The sequence below is a fragment of the Aptenodytes forsteri genome, unplaced genomic scaffold, assembly GCF_000699145.1.
Source record: "Aptenodytes forsteri isolate BGI_AS27 unplaced genomic scaffold, ASM69914v1 Scaffold34, whole genome shotgun sequence".
Taxonomy (NCBI): domain Eukaryota; kingdom Metazoa; phylum Chordata; class Aves; order Sphenisciformes; family Spheniscidae; genus Aptenodytes; species Aptenodytes forsteri.
In genome coordinates, this window is record NW_008795038.1 from 503,774 (window position 1) to 522,428 (window position 18,655).

At 51.2% G+C, this 18,655-nt stretch overlaps 1 protein-coding gene across 1 annotated transcript; it reads left to right on the plus strand.

Moving 5' to 3' along the window:
• Window positions 1-53: 53 nt before the first annotated feature.
• Window positions 54-11,323, plus strand: ENDOV (endonuclease V). Its single transcript, XM_009276827.2, has 9 exons — window positions 54-199; window positions 311-482; window positions 2,030-2,164; window positions 2,604-2,643; window positions 2,746-2,858; window positions 2,968-3,036; window positions 3,683-3,811; window positions 10,029-10,105; window positions 11,202-11,323. The coding sequence occupies exons 1-9, from the start codon at window positions 54-56 to the stop codon at window positions 11,230-11,232; spliced, it is 912 nt and encodes a 303-aa protein (XP_009275102.1). The 3' UTR covers window positions 11,233-11,323.
• Window positions 11,324-18,655: the final 7,332 nt, after the last annotated feature.

Sequence of the window (18,655 nt, forward strand, 5' to 3'; positions counted from 1 at the left end):
CGTGAGGACAAGCACAAAGTGAGGGGAGTTGCATCCCCCGGCTCCCCTTTTCGATGAAAGCGGAGGGGTTCCCGCGTCCCCACAAGTTTATGGGGCCCCTGGAGAAGAGCCCCCCGGTGCTCTGCCCCCATCGTGGGGTCCGTGGGCTCCTCCTGTGCCTGCCGGCCACGGGGCACGCCCGACCCCACGGTGTGGTTCGGTTTGTGACCGAACCCTGACCGGGACGGAGCAGGGCCTCGGCGCTGGGCGAGGCCTGGAGCCGCAGGGGAAGGGGCACCCTTTTCACTGCGGCTGTGTGCTCTTTCGCTAGAGAGCAGGCCCGGTTAAGAGCCGGTGTGGTTGAGGAGGACACCGAGGAGTGGCAGAAAGACTCACATTTTACAGGACTGGAGAGAGTGGGAGGTGTGGACTTATCTTACATCAAAGGAGATGACACCAGCGCCTGCGCTTCCCTGGTCGTTCTCAGCTACCCGGCTCTTGAGGTAACGGCAAGTGAACAACTTCACTCCTTCAGGTTGTGTCCAGGTGTGCAATAACGTGAGGTGTTTAATAGAAAACTTACACAAAGGCCATTACCTGCTGCGCCTCTGCCTCGCAGGACACCGGTCAGTTATCACCTGTATGTTCAACAAAGCCTCCAACCGTACGTTCTGCAAGAAAGATAAACAGAGAAAAAAAACCCACGTGTGTAAGGATTTAGACGTAAGTTTAGGAAGATGCGATGCAAACGGCTCCTGATTGTGAGAGGTTTGTAGGATTACTGGGAATTTATGAGGCATGGAGGGATAAGTTTAGTATGCGTTTAAGTTAGTTGGTAAATTGAAAAATACCGTGGTGAGATGTAGTCCATGCTCAGGCACAGAAGTCTGTAATGGGTTTAGGTGTATATTGAATATTATCAGTCTCGGCCACTAACCAGAAGGAAACAAAAAGGACCATTGTTATTCAGTGCCCATCAAGAGAGGAAATTAAAGCATTTGTAGCACTCAAACAGCAGATGTCTTGTTTGTGAGTTCTTGCTGGGAATTGACTAATAATATGGGATGTAACGTATCAAAGCCTTTTCAAAACCGCCATGAATCCCACATCCCACAGTAATTTTACTTGAATTAATAAAGATTTTTGGTCTCTTTCCCAGCTTTCAAGATGATATAAAAATTAGCTATAAAACCTATAACAAACAGAGAAATAAAGTTTGATACTGGCCGCTGGGATGTTTATGAACTGAATTTCAAATCCTGCCTTGATTCTTGCCTTGCCCTGCATGAACGTTTTTTTGTCCTGTCTTACAGGGTTTCTTTTGGCCTATCCCTGCATAGAGACAGACACCCTTTGATAATGCTCTGACTCTGTGAACTTTGAGGTCCCCCACCGTGTATTTGAATAGCTGCCCTAATTTTATTTCAAGGACTTCACTCTCAAGCAGGGTATGGTAGGTGATGTCCAGCCCTCTTCTGTCAGCAAGTCTATTATCCACCCCCTTCTCTAACTGAGTGACAGACTGACACAGCCCAATGGCCTTGGCTTTGTGGGAGAGATCCAGAAGCAGAGTATTTAAAAAAAGATTAGAGTAAGGGACATAAACCAAAGGAGCTGCGGTGATGTCCCCCTCTTCTGTCAGCAAGTCTATTATCCACCCCCTTCTCTAACTGAGTGACAGACTGACACAGCCCAATGGCCTTGGCTTTGTGGGAGAGATCCAGAAGCAGAGTATTTAAAAAAAGATTAGAGTAAGGGACATAAACCAAAGGAGCTGCCTCTGAAACAGTCAGGAACTAACTAGCGAAGTCCTGGAGGTCATTGTCTCTGCACTGTCCCACTGCTCCCAGGTGCTGTACGAGGATTGCCGGATGGTGACAGACTGACACAGCCCAATGGCCTTGGCTTTGTGGGAGAGATCCAGAAGCAGAGTATTTAAAAAAAGATTAGAGTAAGGGACATAAACCAAAGGAGCTGCCTCTGAAACAGTCAGGAACTAACTAGCGAAGTCCTGGAGGTCATTGTCTCTGCACTGTCCCACTGCTCCCAGGTGCTGTACGAGGATTGCCGGATGGTGGCTGTGAGCGCCCAGTACGTGGCAGGATTCTTAGCCTTCCGAGAGGTCCCTTTCCTGGTGGAAGCTGTTCGGAGACTTCAGCAGGAGGAGCCCAAGCTCACACCTCAGGTGTGGCTTATTTCTTTGTCCTGAGTTGAGATGTCATGAGGGCGCAGAGTACCGCTGAAAGGTATTCTTCCCTCTCCTGAGACCGCACTGTCTGGCTGTTTTCCAGTGGCAGGGCAGAGAGTGCAGTGTCAGAGTCGTATTGAAGCATCTATTGCCCTTTCCTTAGGAACCAGGGATGCCAAGCTAAGAACAGCCAGGCCTCCCTTGGCAATGGGAGTCCCCTTGTGTGTGCAGCACCAGTGAAGAGTGCTGCCAGCCACTAAGAGCTCATGCTGCCGATCATTTCAGGTCAGGTGTAGGCAGCACCGCAGGAAGACCCTTATAGAGAGAAGTAAAAGAACTGAGAGAGACTTCTTCCTCACAGGGCCAGTATCACTGTTTGCTTATTGGAGTGGCTCTCAGTGTACAGGAAATGACATTTCTTTTTTGGCTTTTTCAGGTACTTCTTGTAGATGGGAATGGCCTGCTCCATCCCAGAGGTAGGACTTTACTGGAGAGCCCTGCTTTCCAGGGTCCCTGTGCTGCCGCTTGAGATTCCTGTTCTCTGGTGTCCTGCAGTTACAGTGACTCGTTGTTGGCAGGATTTGGTGTGGCCTGTCACCTCGGAGTCCTGACGGATCTACCATGCATTGGAGTGGCCAAGAACCTCCTGCAGGTGGATGGCTTGGTCAGGGATGAGCTGCACAGAGAGCAGGTTAGGCCAGGTTGGGAATTTATTTCCACTCTTTAATATCCCAAGAGAATTGGGACGGCCGCATACAAGTACTTTCTAACCAACTGACCTTGTGTGTTTTTATCCCTAGATTCGTTCCCTGCAGAGGGAAGGAGATACGTTCCCACTAACAGGCACTTCGGGGCGAGTCCTGGGCATGGTAAGCTGCGGGGAGTTTCCTGTTCATTTGGCCATCAAGTCTTGCAGCTTTGTGTAGCTGGGAGCACTGGAGAATGCTGTCTCTCTAGTGGGACTGTCTCAGTGATATTAGTTCAAGGAGACGTGATGTGTACAGGTGACCAGTAACACTGCTTTCCGCTTCCTGTGAGCTCAGACATTTGTAGAAATAGTAGAAAGAGTTCAGGTGTTGGATATATTCACGTCCATGGCTATGGCATCTGAGGTGCCATACTCCAGCACCCCCGTTCGTGAACCACAGTCAAGGAGAGGTGCCAATTCTGTAGCAGCTTACCAGGATGCAATATGGAAGTGTCTGACTCAGAAGAGCGCTGCACAGGAAACGGGCAGATGTAAGAAACTTCCTGCGTCTGGTGTTATTTCAACATGGTCTGCATTAGCAAGTCTCACCGCTTCCCAGAGCGGTGTGAGGCATTTGGGGAAGGGCCACAGGGCAAACAGTCCCTATGAGGAGATACGGGGAAGTAGAGGATCAAGAAGGCTGGGAGTTACCAAATACAGAGCCACCATCCCACCTTCTGAAGGCAACTGGCTAGCTTATAATTCATCTGCCACTCTGTATTTGTTAAAATAAGCCTCTTAAGTATTTGATCTTTCTGAATGCACAGGTCCTGCGTAGCTACAACAACAGCTCTAAGCCGCTTTATATCTCTGTGGGTCACAGGGTGTGCCTGGAGACAGCCGTGCGTCTAGTCAAGTCCTGCTGCAGGTACCGGATCCCAGAGCCCATCCGTCAGGTACAAAAGCAGGGGAGCTGAGGAAGGGGAAGGCAGGCCTGGAGCAGGGAAGCAAGCAGGCAGGCAGTGGAGGGGGCTGTGGATGCCAAGCCTATGGCGATGTTTCAGAGCCTCAGTTTGCCACTCATCTGCAACTGACAGTTCTGCAGCTGGCACCCTTCTTGCTGGCCTGTTCTCCCCAGCCTGTTGTATTATGGTTTACGTGGTAGTTAACTGATCCTTCCTTCTTCCTTGCTTGTTCTTCTGACGCAGTGCCTGGAAGCACACACAGCCCTTACTGCAGACCCAGCCTGACTGATTCCTTGGTTCCTCTCTGCAGGCAACTTCTGTGATGCTGATGTTAATACACAGGAGCTGGAAATGCAGTTTTCCTGGGCACTCTGAGCCTAGCACAGACTGCAGTGCTGCTTCTCTGGGCTTTTCCCTGCTACTGCACTCCGCAAGGAGCTGCAGGCTCTGGGGCGGCAGCCAGCCGGTAGGTGACAGCACTGGATCACTGTCAGTGAGCCGCAGCTGCCACCAAGGCTCAGCTTCAGACTAATTAAATCGCAGCAGGGCTTGAGGAAAGGATCTGGAGAAGTGCAAAGCCTCTGGGACTTCTAGCCTGACAAGTGCTTCCCTTCTCTCAGGGTCACCCTGCTGTTAGTGGCTCAGACAGGCCAGGCCCAGCGACCATCCAGGGAGCAGGGCCTGTTCAGATGTCCGTGTTCATAACATTGCCCTGGAACACGCCGTTCGCATTGCTACACCGCTGTCTTTGTCAGGTGCCTGGCCACCTTTGCTCTGCAGCTCCTCAGAGCAGCACTAAGGTGATCCTGCTATGGGCTGTTACGCAGCCTCTGCACACAGGAGCTTCTCCTTGGTACTGCAGTGTTTTCTGAAAACAGAGTATTATAGCTATAAACCAGACAAAAATCTAACACCTTAGAGCAAAACAAACCTTGAAGTGTCCGTACCAGAACTGGAGTTTCTGATCTCATAAACCACTACCTGCCAGACGGGAGTAGGCTGATAGATCTTTTTATGTAATCTCTTCCAGCAAGGGACAGATGCCTCCGCAGAGCTCTGAGCTAGCTCTGCAGTTCGGCATGTTCAGAGGAAAGGGGAAGAGCATTCCCTTTGGAAACAAAAAGGTCTCTTGGAGCTTTTCATCACCCTCATTTAATTTCCAGCTATCTCCAGTATTTGTCTATGTTCTGAGACTCTTCCAGTTCTCTAACTATGACCTTTATTTAAAGTGATGGAATGAATTGTTGTCACTTTTCTTACAGAGGGATTAAAAATCCAAAAGGGAATGTGTTTACTGTAGAGGTAGAGGAATGGCAGGAGATAAGGACACTTAAACCTTTTCATGGGACTTCTCCCTGTTGCAGTTCCTCTGTGTGGTAACTGTCACAGATCTTGACGCAGGGCAGTGCTGGAAGCCTCAGCTCTTGAGCACCTAAAGCTGGAGTTAGGAAGCAGAAGGCTGCGGGCAGTCCTGCTGTGAATGACTGACTTGACCTTTTTGCTATGGCATGTCCCCAGAACAAGCTTGCAGACCTGATGGGTGATGTGCTTATGGCTTTCCCAGTGTCATGAAAGACTTCTGGATCGTTGACTCTTAGTTTGTAAGTTCTGGTAGCCCTAGGAATATAATGGTCTTAAGAGAGCTCAGCTGCCCATACCTTCTTGAGGCTGTGTTTATGGCTTGTATGAAGGCAGTAGTGTGCTGCAGCATGTGCAGTGCTGTGCAACTGTTAAACCTCCTACTTTCCTAGAGGTATGGCTGGCCAGTCTGTATAGGGTATGTTGTGCTTCTTGGGCATGCAACACTATCTAGGCAGTGATCAGAAACGGTTTGATTTGCATTCAGCCCACAATGTGGTCGTGCTGCCAAAGGAACTGTGGCTGTGATGCAGGTGAGAGAAGTGATTTTTCAGAGAAAGAAGAGGGAAGTTCATTATCACCTACAATCAGTATTTACATCCCACTTAGTCCTTATTCCGTGTGTAAGTGCAAGGCCAATCTGGGAGAATTTTGCTTGCATGGGGGTGATCTCTCTGCCCAGCCAGCTTGTGAGATTTTGAGGTTCTGCAGATAGTTGGTCATTTGGAGCTACCCAGACAGGGACTGAGGTAGGCAGGAGCTGTCATGCTAGAATAATAAGCAAAGCATTCAAACTGAGTGGCACCGGAACAATACCAAGCCCTCCTGAGAGCAGCTGCCCTTGCCTACTTCTGGCAGAGGTCAGAACCCCTCTCCAGTGTTTGCCCACGCTCCAAGCCTGCTCAGAGCCAGGATCCCTATGCACAGCGGGGAAACAGAAGCTTTTAATGCTCTCCAGCTGACAGGGATTGCACTGGGACTGATTCTTCTGCTCTGGCTGTTTCAGGTTCCTGGTTGGCTGCACACCAGCCTCCAGCTCACTTGATGATCCTTTTAGCTCCAGCTGGCGCCTTGCCCAGCTGGTTCCTGCTGGCTCAGGACGTGGCTGATGGGACAGCCTGATGTTGCTCCAGCCCACCAAGAAGGACAGAAGTAGGCCTGCCCAGGTCTCTGAATTTCTGCAGGTCACTTCATGTGAAATACTAAATGCTTGCCTGTAGGAGAACTGAAAAATAAGCTGTCACCCCTCTCCTCTGTGTGAATAGCTCCTGCTGCCCAGCAGAGAAATCAGTAGCTGATATCCTGAAACTCTAACTCCCTTCAGATGTACGCCCCACTGCAAGCTTGTCGTGTACACAGGGATCACCACTGCCCCTCATAAAACAGGCAAAGCAACAATTGCAGACCCTAATGCCAGCACTAGTCTCCTCTGAAAATAGAAACAATCTGTGAGGATTATTACGGGACGGTTATCCATCTTATTGATTAGCCTCTTGGTTAATACGCTGGGTTAAGCTGTCTCTCAGCACTGTGTTAGGAGTGAGGACTGGCCAGTAACTTGCCACCTAATCGAGCATTAGCTTATGTTATCAGCAGAACATGGTTGGGGTTTTTCTTCCCTAGAAAAACTGTTTGTAGATGTGACTCTTGCTACCCTGGTCTCCCAGTAGGGACTCTATTGAACAACCTCCTTCCCTTGTTATAAAATATATCACGTAATCTCTTATTCTGAAGAGTGATCAAAGTTATTTGTCAGTTCAGTTATGAAACTGTCCAATTATAGAGAGAAGGGAAAAAAATCTCCCAAACAAACCACCCCTTATGTAACTATTTTTCATTCTCGAGCTTGCAGAATTGTTAAGCAGTTGTGGAGCTGCGTTTCCAGCAGTAAGCAGGCAGAGCCTCCACCCAAGAGGTCTGACTAGGAGCGGCAGGGATGGAGGGGTGGTGGGGAGCTTCTCGAGTTACAGGAGAGACTCTTCAGAAACGGAACAGCGATGAGAGTAGGAAATGTTTCAAGGACAGCCACTGGGGATGTATTAACCCACTTGATTAGCATGATCATCATATGCTGCGAAGCTTTTCCAGCTGGGAAGGTCACATACTGCTTTTTAAGTGGAGAGAGACACTCTGCCTTTGAGGTGGGGCATAGCAGCTCTTCTAAAATGTCACGGTGAAGCAGTGTTTTTGAGAAAGGAAGTTTCTAAAAAAGAAAAAAACTCTGAGGGAATGTAAAAATCAACTGCCAATTCTCAAAGTGGTCCAAGAGCCCAGGATCTGCGTGCTTGTGATGGCATCTAAGAGTCTTCTGCACCAGAAAGCTGAACAATGACACTTCTGGGGAACAAGCACATCCAGTAAATGCCCAGCAACACTTTCTGTAGCTCTTGGGATTTCCATTGGTGTTCTCCTTGCCCCACTCTGACCACATGCTGTCCTGCATTGCTGATAAGACACAGCAACGTAGTTTTTCTGGTGAGCTCAGGAGGGCTCATGTCACAGGAGAGTGTATCAGAAGAGGAAGGGAGGAACTGGACACTTGCATGAGGATGGGTTTGATGAGGTTTGGTGATGGCTCCAAGCTCTATTTCAAATGAGGAGGGCAGTAAACCATGAATTTGGTAGAGTCTCAACATTACTCCTTTCGATTTTGGTACTGGAGAGCAGAGCCCAGAGCACAGATATGGCCTGGCATGTAAACTGCTCCCGTTGTCTTCCTTGGCAGCTTTGCCTTTGGACTCATGAGGTAGGACAGTGTGAAAGGTGTGTTAGTCACTTGCCTTGCCACTGCTGCCAAGAAGCGATAGAGCCAAGGATGTGCTTATGTCTTGTCTCTGTTTGCTTTTAGTGGATGTTTTTACCTGCTATAGCTGCATGATTACCATCGCACAGCCAGCCCATCAGGCGCACAGGGAGGATGAGCCAAGCTCTTGCCTAGGGAAAAGGATATGCAGCAGACGAGTGGTGCGTTTCTCCATCTGTTGCTGCATCGTACAACTGCTGGAACAGAGAAAGGAAAGGGATGGGTACAAGAATGGGCAATGCCAACTTCTCTCTTTTCATCCCATGTCCTGTTGAGGACTCGCCTGCTGGATTGCCATATTCCCAAACTCTTCACAGCCCTCTCCATAACCTTGTTCCCCTTCTCAATTTACAGTTTCCTGTGGAGGGCAGAGTCCCATTTCTCAGCTGATGAGTGACCAGAAAAGCTAATCCTTTGGGAATATCACAGTGTCACAGCTATAAAGACCATGGATGATCTTGGAGTGCTGTGAGCCTGGAGGCTGCAGCCTGCACCTGCTTGCAATGCCAATGGGAGTCCCTGTTACCATAGTCCTGGGACACAGCTTCTGTTTCACTGAGCGTACAGTGAAAGTTATTGCAGCAGAGTCCATGGGGCATTCTGCTGCTCTGGGAAAAGTCAATAAAATGCTCCAGTAGTTCCCCACCTTTTGAGGAGGGATCTATGAGCCACTGTCTCATGCTAAATTGCCTTGCAATGCTGCAGAGATCTGCCTTCACATCCGTACGGTTTTGGCACTCCAACAACTTTCTGGGGGCCAGGGGTCGTACTGCTCTTGTACATCAGTATAGGCTGAAGGATTTTGATAGCTTTGAGCAAAAGGGATGAAGAAGATCCCAAGAAATAGACGGGTGGGCAGAGTCCTGGGCTGAAGGGGAGTCATTTGTTTTGGGCATCTTTACCTGCGAACATTTTGCTGATGCACAGGAACTCCTCAGCACTGCGGAGACCTGCATGTGATCACGGCATGTGATCCCTTTACAGAGTGAGGGTGGTGGAGCAGCTTCCGTTGGTTCAATGGGAGAGCTGGTTTACTTTTTGGAGTATCTCCTCTTGAGGGACGGAAGGCTTACCTTGCCCTCAGTTTTCTAACAAAGTCTATTCCATCTCTTGTCAGACAGTGATGAGCTATTGCTGGGCAAGGCCTGTGAAGGAGCTTAGCTGCTTGTTATGTTTTCCTGCACTGCGTTTGGAGGTGCCTACGTGTGGAAGAAGTCATTTGGGTTGGTTCAAGGGATGAAAGCACTAGACCACTCTCAGACTCCCAGGTCTCTCCTGGCTCTGCTGCCAGGGTTCATGAAAGGGAAGTTGCGGTTCTGGCGTAGAGACAGGGCAAAATGGAAAAGCAGCCCATCACCTCAGCAACTCCCCCTTTGCCAGCGAACACCTCTTCTTCCGAAGCCTCTGGAAATCCTGCTGGCCTGTCACATCCCTGGATGATGAGGAGCAGCCATTCAGTGTAGGCTGGGTCAGTGCTTGCTGCCAGAAGGCTCACTGCACTGCACTGTGTGCTGGAAGCCTGTGCTAGGTAATCCTCTGGGTCTCACAGGGACCCTTGGTGAAGGATGATTGCACTCGGCTGCCGCCAGGATTTGCTGAGGAAGCCCGGTCTGGGCCCTACTTTGGCTGTTCATCCTGCCATGCTTGCGGTAAGTCAGGGCTGAGCAGACCTTAGGCACCGGCTGGCAGGAGCTGGCTGTGCCCAATGTCTCACCTCCTTAATCCCATGAGAAGTAAAGGGGCAGACAGCAAGGGTTCAGCGGATGTCATTTCTGCTTCTGAAATGGACTGTATTCCAGTAAGGCTGTTCGGTCCAGGACCCTCTGTTTCTTCATTTTAAGTCTTCATTCTCCCGAGCAGCTTGCAGTGAGACGCAGAAACCAAACAAGGAAAGAAACATGCAGGTTCCTCTTTGCGACACAGTCATACAAGAGCTATTTGTGACGTACTGACATCAGGGTGTGCGGGGGCATACTGAGATAACAAAGGGGAGGCACCAAGCAGGCTGATCAGTCCATTTTCACTCATTTTTCTGCTTAATTCCAGGCTGATATTAGATCGAGGGAGTATATTCGGAAGCAGCTGTGTTCACCACTGGAGGTCATATCTTCTGGGCCAGAGAGGTAGGTGTGTGGGCAGCCAAAGCAGCTGCCTCTCCAAAGGGGATCTGCTCATGTAACGATCTTCAGTAATGGCATTAAAGGGACAGACGGGGTAACAAGGTGAGCTCAAGTGACATCAGGACATATGCTGCCTCCATAAAGGGTGATTTCTGGTGATTGTAGTCATGCTACTTCACACGTTTCTTCCGCAGAGCACTGCGTCCTAGGCTGGGGAAGGTCACTGGGGATTTGGTCTGTTTCTGGCGCCTGCGATAAGCAAAGCACTAACGCCTACAGGTGTGACACGAGGGTGAACAGAAATATCCTGCAGGGAGCCGGTTTCTGCCCCCAGAAAGCAAGGGGAGGGTCAGACTCCCCCACTCTTGCATAACGTAGGCCAGTGGCTGCTTTGTTAAACGGTGTAAATCCATAGCAAGTCCACTGACGTGTCTGAGTTCCTTGTGTTGTGGCTACGCTGCCTCTTCAGCATAGTTCACGAGAGCGCTGCTGGGTTCCCTCAGACCCACACCAATACCAGGCTGGACAGATACCAGATAGCCCTGCCTGAAGGGCTGCTCAGGGATGAATGAAGTGTGTCAGGACTCAAAGCCCCCTCTGCTCCGAGGGTCCTGATGGACCAGAAAGAGTGAAGGTTGCCGGTGGCAGTAGTGAGGGATTACTTACGTTGACTGAGGCAGCTCTTATGGATTCCTTAGGGCACCTGGCTGGTGCAACTCGTCATGCTCTGCTCAGCTTCTCTGTTCTTTGAGTCATGCAGCCAGAAGCAAAAGAAGGAGCTTTCTCTGCTCTTCTAGTGGCAGTTGCACAGCGTGGCCAGGCCATGGGGATAGCCCTGTGCAGTGCCAGGCTGGGTGTCCCCTGTTTGTGCTGGAGCTTCATCTCTAGCACCTCTAACACCTTCCTGCCATGGCAGAAGCTCACACAAAGGCTAGCTAGTTTGGAGGTCTGTGCAACAGAAAAACTCATTCCATTTATGACCATGTATCTCAAAACCTGTGTATCTGAGCCCCTTATTCACCAAGTGACACAGTTATTTGGTCTTTTTGGTTTCTACTTTTTTTTTAAGTCTGTCACCCTTCCTTGTTTTTGTTCCTAGCAGGAAAAAGGAGGCTGAACTGGATGATTAGTCTGATGCCAGAAGAAACTGCAGGGCTCCTCTTCACTGGATCCTCTCCTCCACCAAGACTATGGTTCTGTTGAGTGCAGCAGCTGAGTGCCAGCCCAGGGGAGAGCAGTGCAAGGCCGTGTCAGTCAGGACAACACCAGCCACTGTGCATGATTCTGGTGGGCAGGCAGACCAGCTTCTGTTCGAGGATAATGTTTAGGGCATATTTCTCAGGGTTGATTTTTAAGCATTGTAAAAATATTTGCGTAAGCAAAGGTACACTTGTAATTTTGCTACAACTTACTTGAGTACTTGGGCAGTTGCGGGAGGTGATTTACAAAGAGATGCTGAGACACTTAACTTAGTTATAAACAAACTCCAGAGCTGGCCTTTGGCTCCCACCACACCTCTGTGGCACAGAGACTTCCCTTCTTGTCGTTTTTGGAACAGCTTCCACCCAGTCCCTGCAGCCTGTACTCTCACATTCACTTTGCACGTCTCCGGGGAACAGAGCCCAGTACGCAGCTCCGGCTGGTCCTGACAGACGGGCAGAGGACGCTGTGTTTCAGGTGGGCGTGTGACTCACGAGGGAGGGGACGGAGCCAACAGTCTGCTGCAGATTTTGGAAGACACTTGGAGGTCTGAGCTCCAGTACGCGAGAAGCTTTCTGTCTATTTGGTGTCAGTGGCTTCTGCGTGCCTGCTGCCTTGGTGCCATGCAGCGGCGACCGGACCTCGGTGGCTGTGTGCGGGTCGTTACCTGTGCTGGGCACATGGTGCTCTAGCGTTGCTGGTCTTGGTGGGAACTTGCTCTGCATTGCTGCTGAAGCATGATTCAGATGGAAGGGCATTATGGTACTGTCGTGGTTTAACCTCAGCCGGCAACTGAGCACTACGCAGCCGCTCGCTCACTCCCCCCCACCCGGTGGGATGGGGGAGAGAATTGGAAGAGCACAAGTGAGAAAAACTCGTGGGTTGAGATAAAAACAGTTTAATAATTGAAATAAAATGATGATAATAATATGATAATAATAATAATATGCAAAGCAAGTGATGCACAGTACAATTGCTCACCACCCGCCGACCGATGCCCAGCCAGTCCCCGAGCAGCGGCCCCCCCGGCCAGCTTTCCCCAGTTTCTGTACTGAGCATGACGTCACATGGTATGGAATGTCCCTTTGGCCAGTTTGGCTGTGCCCCCTCCCAGCTTCTTGTGCACCTCCAGCCTGCTCAGTCGGCAGAGCATGGAAAACTAAAAAGTCCTTGACTAGTGTAAGCATTACCTAGCAACAACTAAAACATCGGTGTGTTATCAACTTTGTCCTCATCCTAAATCCAAACCACAGCACTGTACCAGCTACTAGGAAGAAAATTAACTCTATCCCTGCCGAAACCAGGACAGGTACCCAGACTTGCTTGGTGTTACTGTGACCCTCTCCGCGGTGACTGAGGCAGGAGGCTCATGGTGCAGACAGGCTCTTCCTGAAGGAAAGATCATCTCAGGGGGAAGGAGAATTTCCCATCAAGGAGAATGGGGAGGGAGGTCCTTCCTAATACACAAATGAGTCAGGGTGGCCAGATCCCAGGCTTGAGTTTTTGCAGTCTTGAGCGGACGGGGGAACACTTGTGTCGTCAGGTCAGGAGGAAGCTGGCTGTGCCCAGACGCTTGGACCAACACCCATCAGTTAAGCCATTTGTGAAGCTTTGCTTTAACAGCAGAGCCCAGAACAAACAGTTTCTATCCCTGAATCAATACAGCCAGTCTTGTCCAATTTGCAGGGCTAAAGCTTTGCCTCCAAAGGCGCGGGTTCCTGGTTGCGTTCGGCAGGTTGTTCCTGACCATTTCTGAAGAAAATTGGAGCAGATATATGAGTTCTTGAACACAGCCAAAACTCTGGCATGTCGATTTAAAAAAGCACAGCTGTGTCGGATTCCAGCCTGAAGAGGAAAAAGGATGTTTTCCTGGGATTGGAGAGGAGTGCTCAGGGTCAGGACTCCGGTGGTCTGTTTAAAATGCTGCCAAGCACTTCACTTTTGCATAAATTTATCTTACAGCTTTTGTTGCTCTTTTCTCGCCGCCATCTCGGTCTCGGTGCTGCTTTGGGTATAGAGGACATTCAGCCCCTTTCACGTGTCTGTGCAGCATCTGCTGGATCGGAGTTTGGGCTGGTTCCTCCTTCAGTGCTACGCCCTGAAACCCAGGCGGGGAAAAGGGAGGAAGCAACAAACTTGGCTCCCGCGGGGCCCGTTTGGGGAGCTTGCTTGGGCTGGTCCTCGGGAGTGTTGAAGAGGGGGACAGGTGCTGACAGGGTGCTTCCCAAAAAAACCCTTGCTGATTGATATGTTTTAAGACGAAGCCAGAAGCATCTGCAGTTTTCAAGCCCCGAGAAGGAGCGTGCCGTCTCCTGGGAAGTCGCAAAGCCATTTTCACATGGGAGTTTGTTACATGGGTGGGCAGAGACCGGGAAGGAAAAAACATCGCAGTGAAAGCATGCTCCTTTGATCCCGGTGATGTGTGTGGGATCAGAGGGGCTGCCTGGCAGGCCAGGGTAAGAGCATTTGGGTTTGCGTCTGACGCTGGCTTTGGCAGGGGACAGGGGTGCGGGAGGCTGGTGGGCAGCCCTCCCTGGCCGAGGGGACGCGAGAGCAGCCTTCTCGCCTCACTCCCAACGCCACGGACGCAGCACCTCTTCTGACACTGCCGTGTCCCCTCTCTCGAGGGAACAGTGTGGAGGTGGATCCTCCTAAAAAGCGACCGCACTGACTGCCAGCTTGAGAAACCAGTGAAACAACCAACGCTGTGGGAACAGCCTCCCCTGGTGCTGCTGCCTCCATCAGCCACTGTGAAGACACCCAGAGCCGTCTGGAGGGCAGTGGGAGCCCAGCCAAAACACCGCTTCCCAGCTCCCAGGTGTGATGGGGAGGGGACCCTGGCAGTGACCTCTGGTGAGGGAGGAGTATTAGTTGTGTAATTAGCAGCGGTGGCCCGCTCCCCCTGCAACAAGAAACTCAATCTGGCTTAACAAGGAAGGGCCTGCTGTGCACAGCTGTCTGCGTGCGAAGGTCTGCTGGGGTGGGAACCCCCACACCCCCTAAAAGCACCTCCTGCACTCCCTGCCTCGGTGGACGGCCAGGTGCCTTCAGCTCTGAGCACAAACACCCTCCATTTCCTTTCTGCCAACACTATCGGACTTGGGGTGAGCCCTGCAGGATTTCCCCCCCGCAACTGGTAGGGGCAGAGGTATTAACTAGTGAGTTCTTAGTGGGAGGAATTGGTCTGGGACCTTTCCCAGCTCTTCCCAGCAGCCACGGGACCGCTGTCGGCAGCGAACGGTGCGCCCATTTCTCATCCCAACCACACACGAAGCAGCAACTTCACTAAACCGCAGGGACAGGGTCCTGTGAAGCCTATCACAAATTTAGGCACACAGGGCATGCTGAGGGCAGGGGGTGGGTGCTGCTTCAATCCTGAGGGCAGAACACTGGAGAAATCTGTCTTTTTTTGCTGATTGCCTTGGCCTGGACTTTGCTGGCCCAGGGAGCAGCCTGCCTGTGCTGGGATGCCACAGGACCAGCCCAGGCTCATCCCAAACTCTGGGTCATACCACTCCCGCTGCAAATTTATCTCAGTGGTGCCGAAGCACCTCATTTGGCTCAGCTGTGCCAGAGGAGGGGTCTGTCGGGGAGCAGAGCAGCTCCTGCTCTGGGGATTACCCTGCTAGAAAAGGGGTTTCCTCAGCAGATGGGACTGTAGCTCCTCCTGACCTGGCTGCGCAGCTGAAGTGGGTGAGTGCCTGCAGTTTTAAGCTCTCCTGATATATTGATGATTTTGTGTGCTTCTGGTTGGTGTTTGACCATGAGAGGGTTGGGGTGTGCCGCTTGGTGGAGGTTCTGCAGCAAAAGATGTGAGCTGGGCTACGTTGAGCCCAGTTCCTCAAGAGGAATGGGAGGCTCTTGCTGTCCTGGGTCTGCAGCTGGGGGTTGCCTCCTCCTGCCGAGCTCTGGGCTCTCTGGTGTGCGTAAGGTCTGCGCAGTCACCCTGTGAGAGAGCTGGGGCTGGTAACGCTGCTGTCTTCAGCTGGCCCGTGCACTGCAGCCTGCCTCGCTGCAGGGGAGATGCCTCTGCCCGGAGGGGTGAAGTGGAAAAAAGCAAACGGTAACAAAAAAAAAAAGACCACAAAAAGACAAAAAGCATCGCTTTGCACTGCTTCCCCCAGGCACCGCTGCCCGGTGCCGCTTCCCTCTGCGTGAAATTCTTATTTCAGAATAAGAAACTCTTCTTATTCTGAGTGCAGGTAAATTCTGGAGATCAGATGACTTTGGATTAAAGTCACCTTTACAGGGTTGGGAGGAGGAGGGGTGGTGCCTTCATGGTGAGACCTTGCAGCCCTCTCTGCAGAGCCGGTGGAGCTGAGGGCTCTGTTCTGCTTGGGGTTTGTATTTACCTGTACTGTGCGGTGCTCCCTCAGCTGCCAAACCCTGGGGAGGCAGTTAAACAAACTGACTAATCTCTGTGTTTGGTGTCTACTTGTGGCTCTCTGAACACAATAAGGGATTAACTTGGTCTTTATCTAATTGGCTTATAAACTAGGGAAGGGAAAATCGCTTTGTAATGCATGAAACCTCTTAATAGAAACTCAGAGACTAGAGCCTGAGTGTCCTTCCTAAGTAAACTCATACACATCTCTTCCTTTTAACTCTCCGTTTGCTGGAAATTAGCTTTTCTGGGTGTTAAGTATTTGTTCTCCGGTTCCCAACAGCTTATGCTGACTTGTTATAAAGCCTTGCCTTTTGTTATCGCCAAGGTTACTTTTCTCTGTAACGTTTCTATCTGTGACTGTTCAGGAGTCTCTGAACGGGTCTCGCTGCTTGGTAACTCCTCAGTGCTGCTGGTGAACAGGGCGTGGGGCTGGAGCTGCGGGATAACGGGAGCTGTGCCTACTGTGTCCTGCGGACCACAGCCCTGGCGCTCAAAGCAGGGATGTAGCCATGCAGCGATGCCTCCCGGGTGACAAGCAAGGGCTACAAGCTGGGGCAGAATTGCTCACTAGCGCTAATCGCTAAATAAAAGTAAGGAAGGGCTGGTAAAAATCTGGGACACGGATGGGAAGAAGTAGTAGAATGGCGTGAAACCAGAGGGGAAGAAGATGGGGAGATGAAGGAAGGGGATTGAAGCCCCTCTTGTGGCTACAGTGGGGGCTCTGTAAAAAGGAGAAGGTCGTTGGGATAGTTCTTCAGCTTCTTGCTGCAGTGAAATGGTGCACCGTAACACAATCCTTGCTCCTCTGCTGTGTGCCTGGAGGATGGATTAAGGCTGACTACCTTTGATTAAACTAATTTGCCACCTCTGCTGCCTTATCATTCAGCTGGTGCTGCCAGGCAGGGCTGGGCTGTAGCACTAACATCCTCCTGCTCTGCTCCGGGTTGCTGCTCCATAGCCCGTACTGTTGGGATATGCCGTGTGGGTTTGGATTTCTTGACTCCCTGCTGTGCTCTCTGTAAAAGATGTGGCACCAAGACAGCTCTGCAAAATTATTCCTGCTGGAGTTGTGTTGGGGGTGTGGAGTGTGCCTAATCCCTCCCCTGCGTGAGAACATGCTGCTGGGAGGGGATGTGTGAGTAGGAAAGCTTCAAAGAACTGCCTGTGCTTGGGAATGCTTGGATCTGCCTGGCCTGTGCAACCTTCCGTGCACGGCACCTGTGTGTGGGGCACGTGGCCTGGTGGCTTTCTGAGCCACGACAGCGAGGAGAGGGCTGCGTGTCCCCCCCCGGGGCTCCCAGCCGCTGCCCTGCAGCCAGCTCCTTCCTCCGGGAAGCTGGTAATTAAAGCAGGAACCATTTCTTGGCTTCACTAGTGGGGAGGCTGGAGGGAGTCACCCGCCCTGCTGAGATGCACATGTTGGAGAGCCCGTTCTGGCTGTCATGCCTTAGACTCATCAACAGACACAGCCTGCACTGGCTTAATTAAACCTGAGCCGCCCCATGCTGAGCCTCCTCACTGCAAGCTTGACTACTGCAGGTCAGGCTCAGCCCTGCACACAGTTAGAGGCAGATGAAAGGTTGCTTAAGAGCTTCTCCATGCAAAGCTGAGCTGGCTTAAAGAAACAAACCCATTCCCCTTCTGAACCCAGTATTGGTGCCGGCCTTCCAGGTAGGAGCTTCTCACCTGCCTCCTGAGAGCTCTTATGGCCACTTGTTTTACAGCTTTGTTTTGCCCTCTGATGATCTGAAGGGAGATGGAAGATTTGTGCCAGTCAAATGATAAATGGTTTGTTCTGCTACAGATTCTCTGGATCTGCTTCCTCCACATTTTTTTGTGGACACCTAGAGATCAGGAAGGAAGATCTCTGCACGTGTGCTGCTTATCTGGGGTGTCTTGATAAGGGAGAGAAGATGCTTTAGGATGCAAGTCTGTGTTTCTTCTCTGATTGTTGAGGGAGTCTAGATGAGTAACTCAGTCACAGATGTCTAAAGCTGGGTGAGATGAATTTCCACCTCCGTGTCTGGAGCTTGTGGTAAGCTAGATGCTGCCTGTGCAGTTTGTATTGCAAGGACTGAGCTCTGGTGACTCAAAGCTTGTATTTTGGGACGCTCATGCTGAGGACAGGGAAAGTGGTTTTGTTGGCATTTCCTCCCCTCTCTGCCCCCCAATTCTCATTCCTCTTCCCTTCTGATTTGTGCTGGTCAGGTAGATTTAGGAGGGGCAATCTCCCCCATGCCTCCCCAAACCAGGTCCATCTGTAGACTGGTAGCATCAAGCCATCATCTGGGTGCAGCGTGCACCCACAGGCTGCAGAGCTCCTGCCGCAAGCAGCTGAGCTTCCCCTCCCATGTTTCCAGTGCATTTGGCTTGCGTAGAGCTGGTTGGGGCAGCTGTGTGCCGTTGGCTCTATCCCTTCCGCTCTGCTCGCAGCAGGGAGGCCGTTCCCCGGCTTTGGGCCCCAATCTCTGGCTGCAAACAGGCATTTTTAGTGTTGGTCCCCTCTGGGACAGCTGAGCCTCATCAGGGCATCCAGAAGCCTCTCGTGCCTTGGATGCGATGGTCGGTGCTAGCAGACAGTGCGTGTGCGTGCAGAGGGCACTGGTGAGGTTGGGCAGCATCACGGTTCCCTTGCGGTTGTCTTTTGTCCTATAAATAGTTCTCCACCCCAACCACTCTTCCCTTTGTTGGTCTCAGTTGATCCTCTCCAATACTGGTGCAGACACCTCTTGCCAGAGTCCTGCCAGCCCCCTGGCTTTATTTTAAGGCCATATTAATTAAAAGCAAATGAGTGGAATTTCTCTTGACATCCAAATTAATAGCAAATGAGATAATTATGAGCTGTGTCATTAGGGTGATGGAGCAGCTTGTACAGGGCTCAGCCCAAAAGGCAGCAGATCTGCAGTCCACACATATAGCTCTCCTCTCTGGTGGCAGGCCCCCCCCCCCCCCCCCCCCCCCCCCCC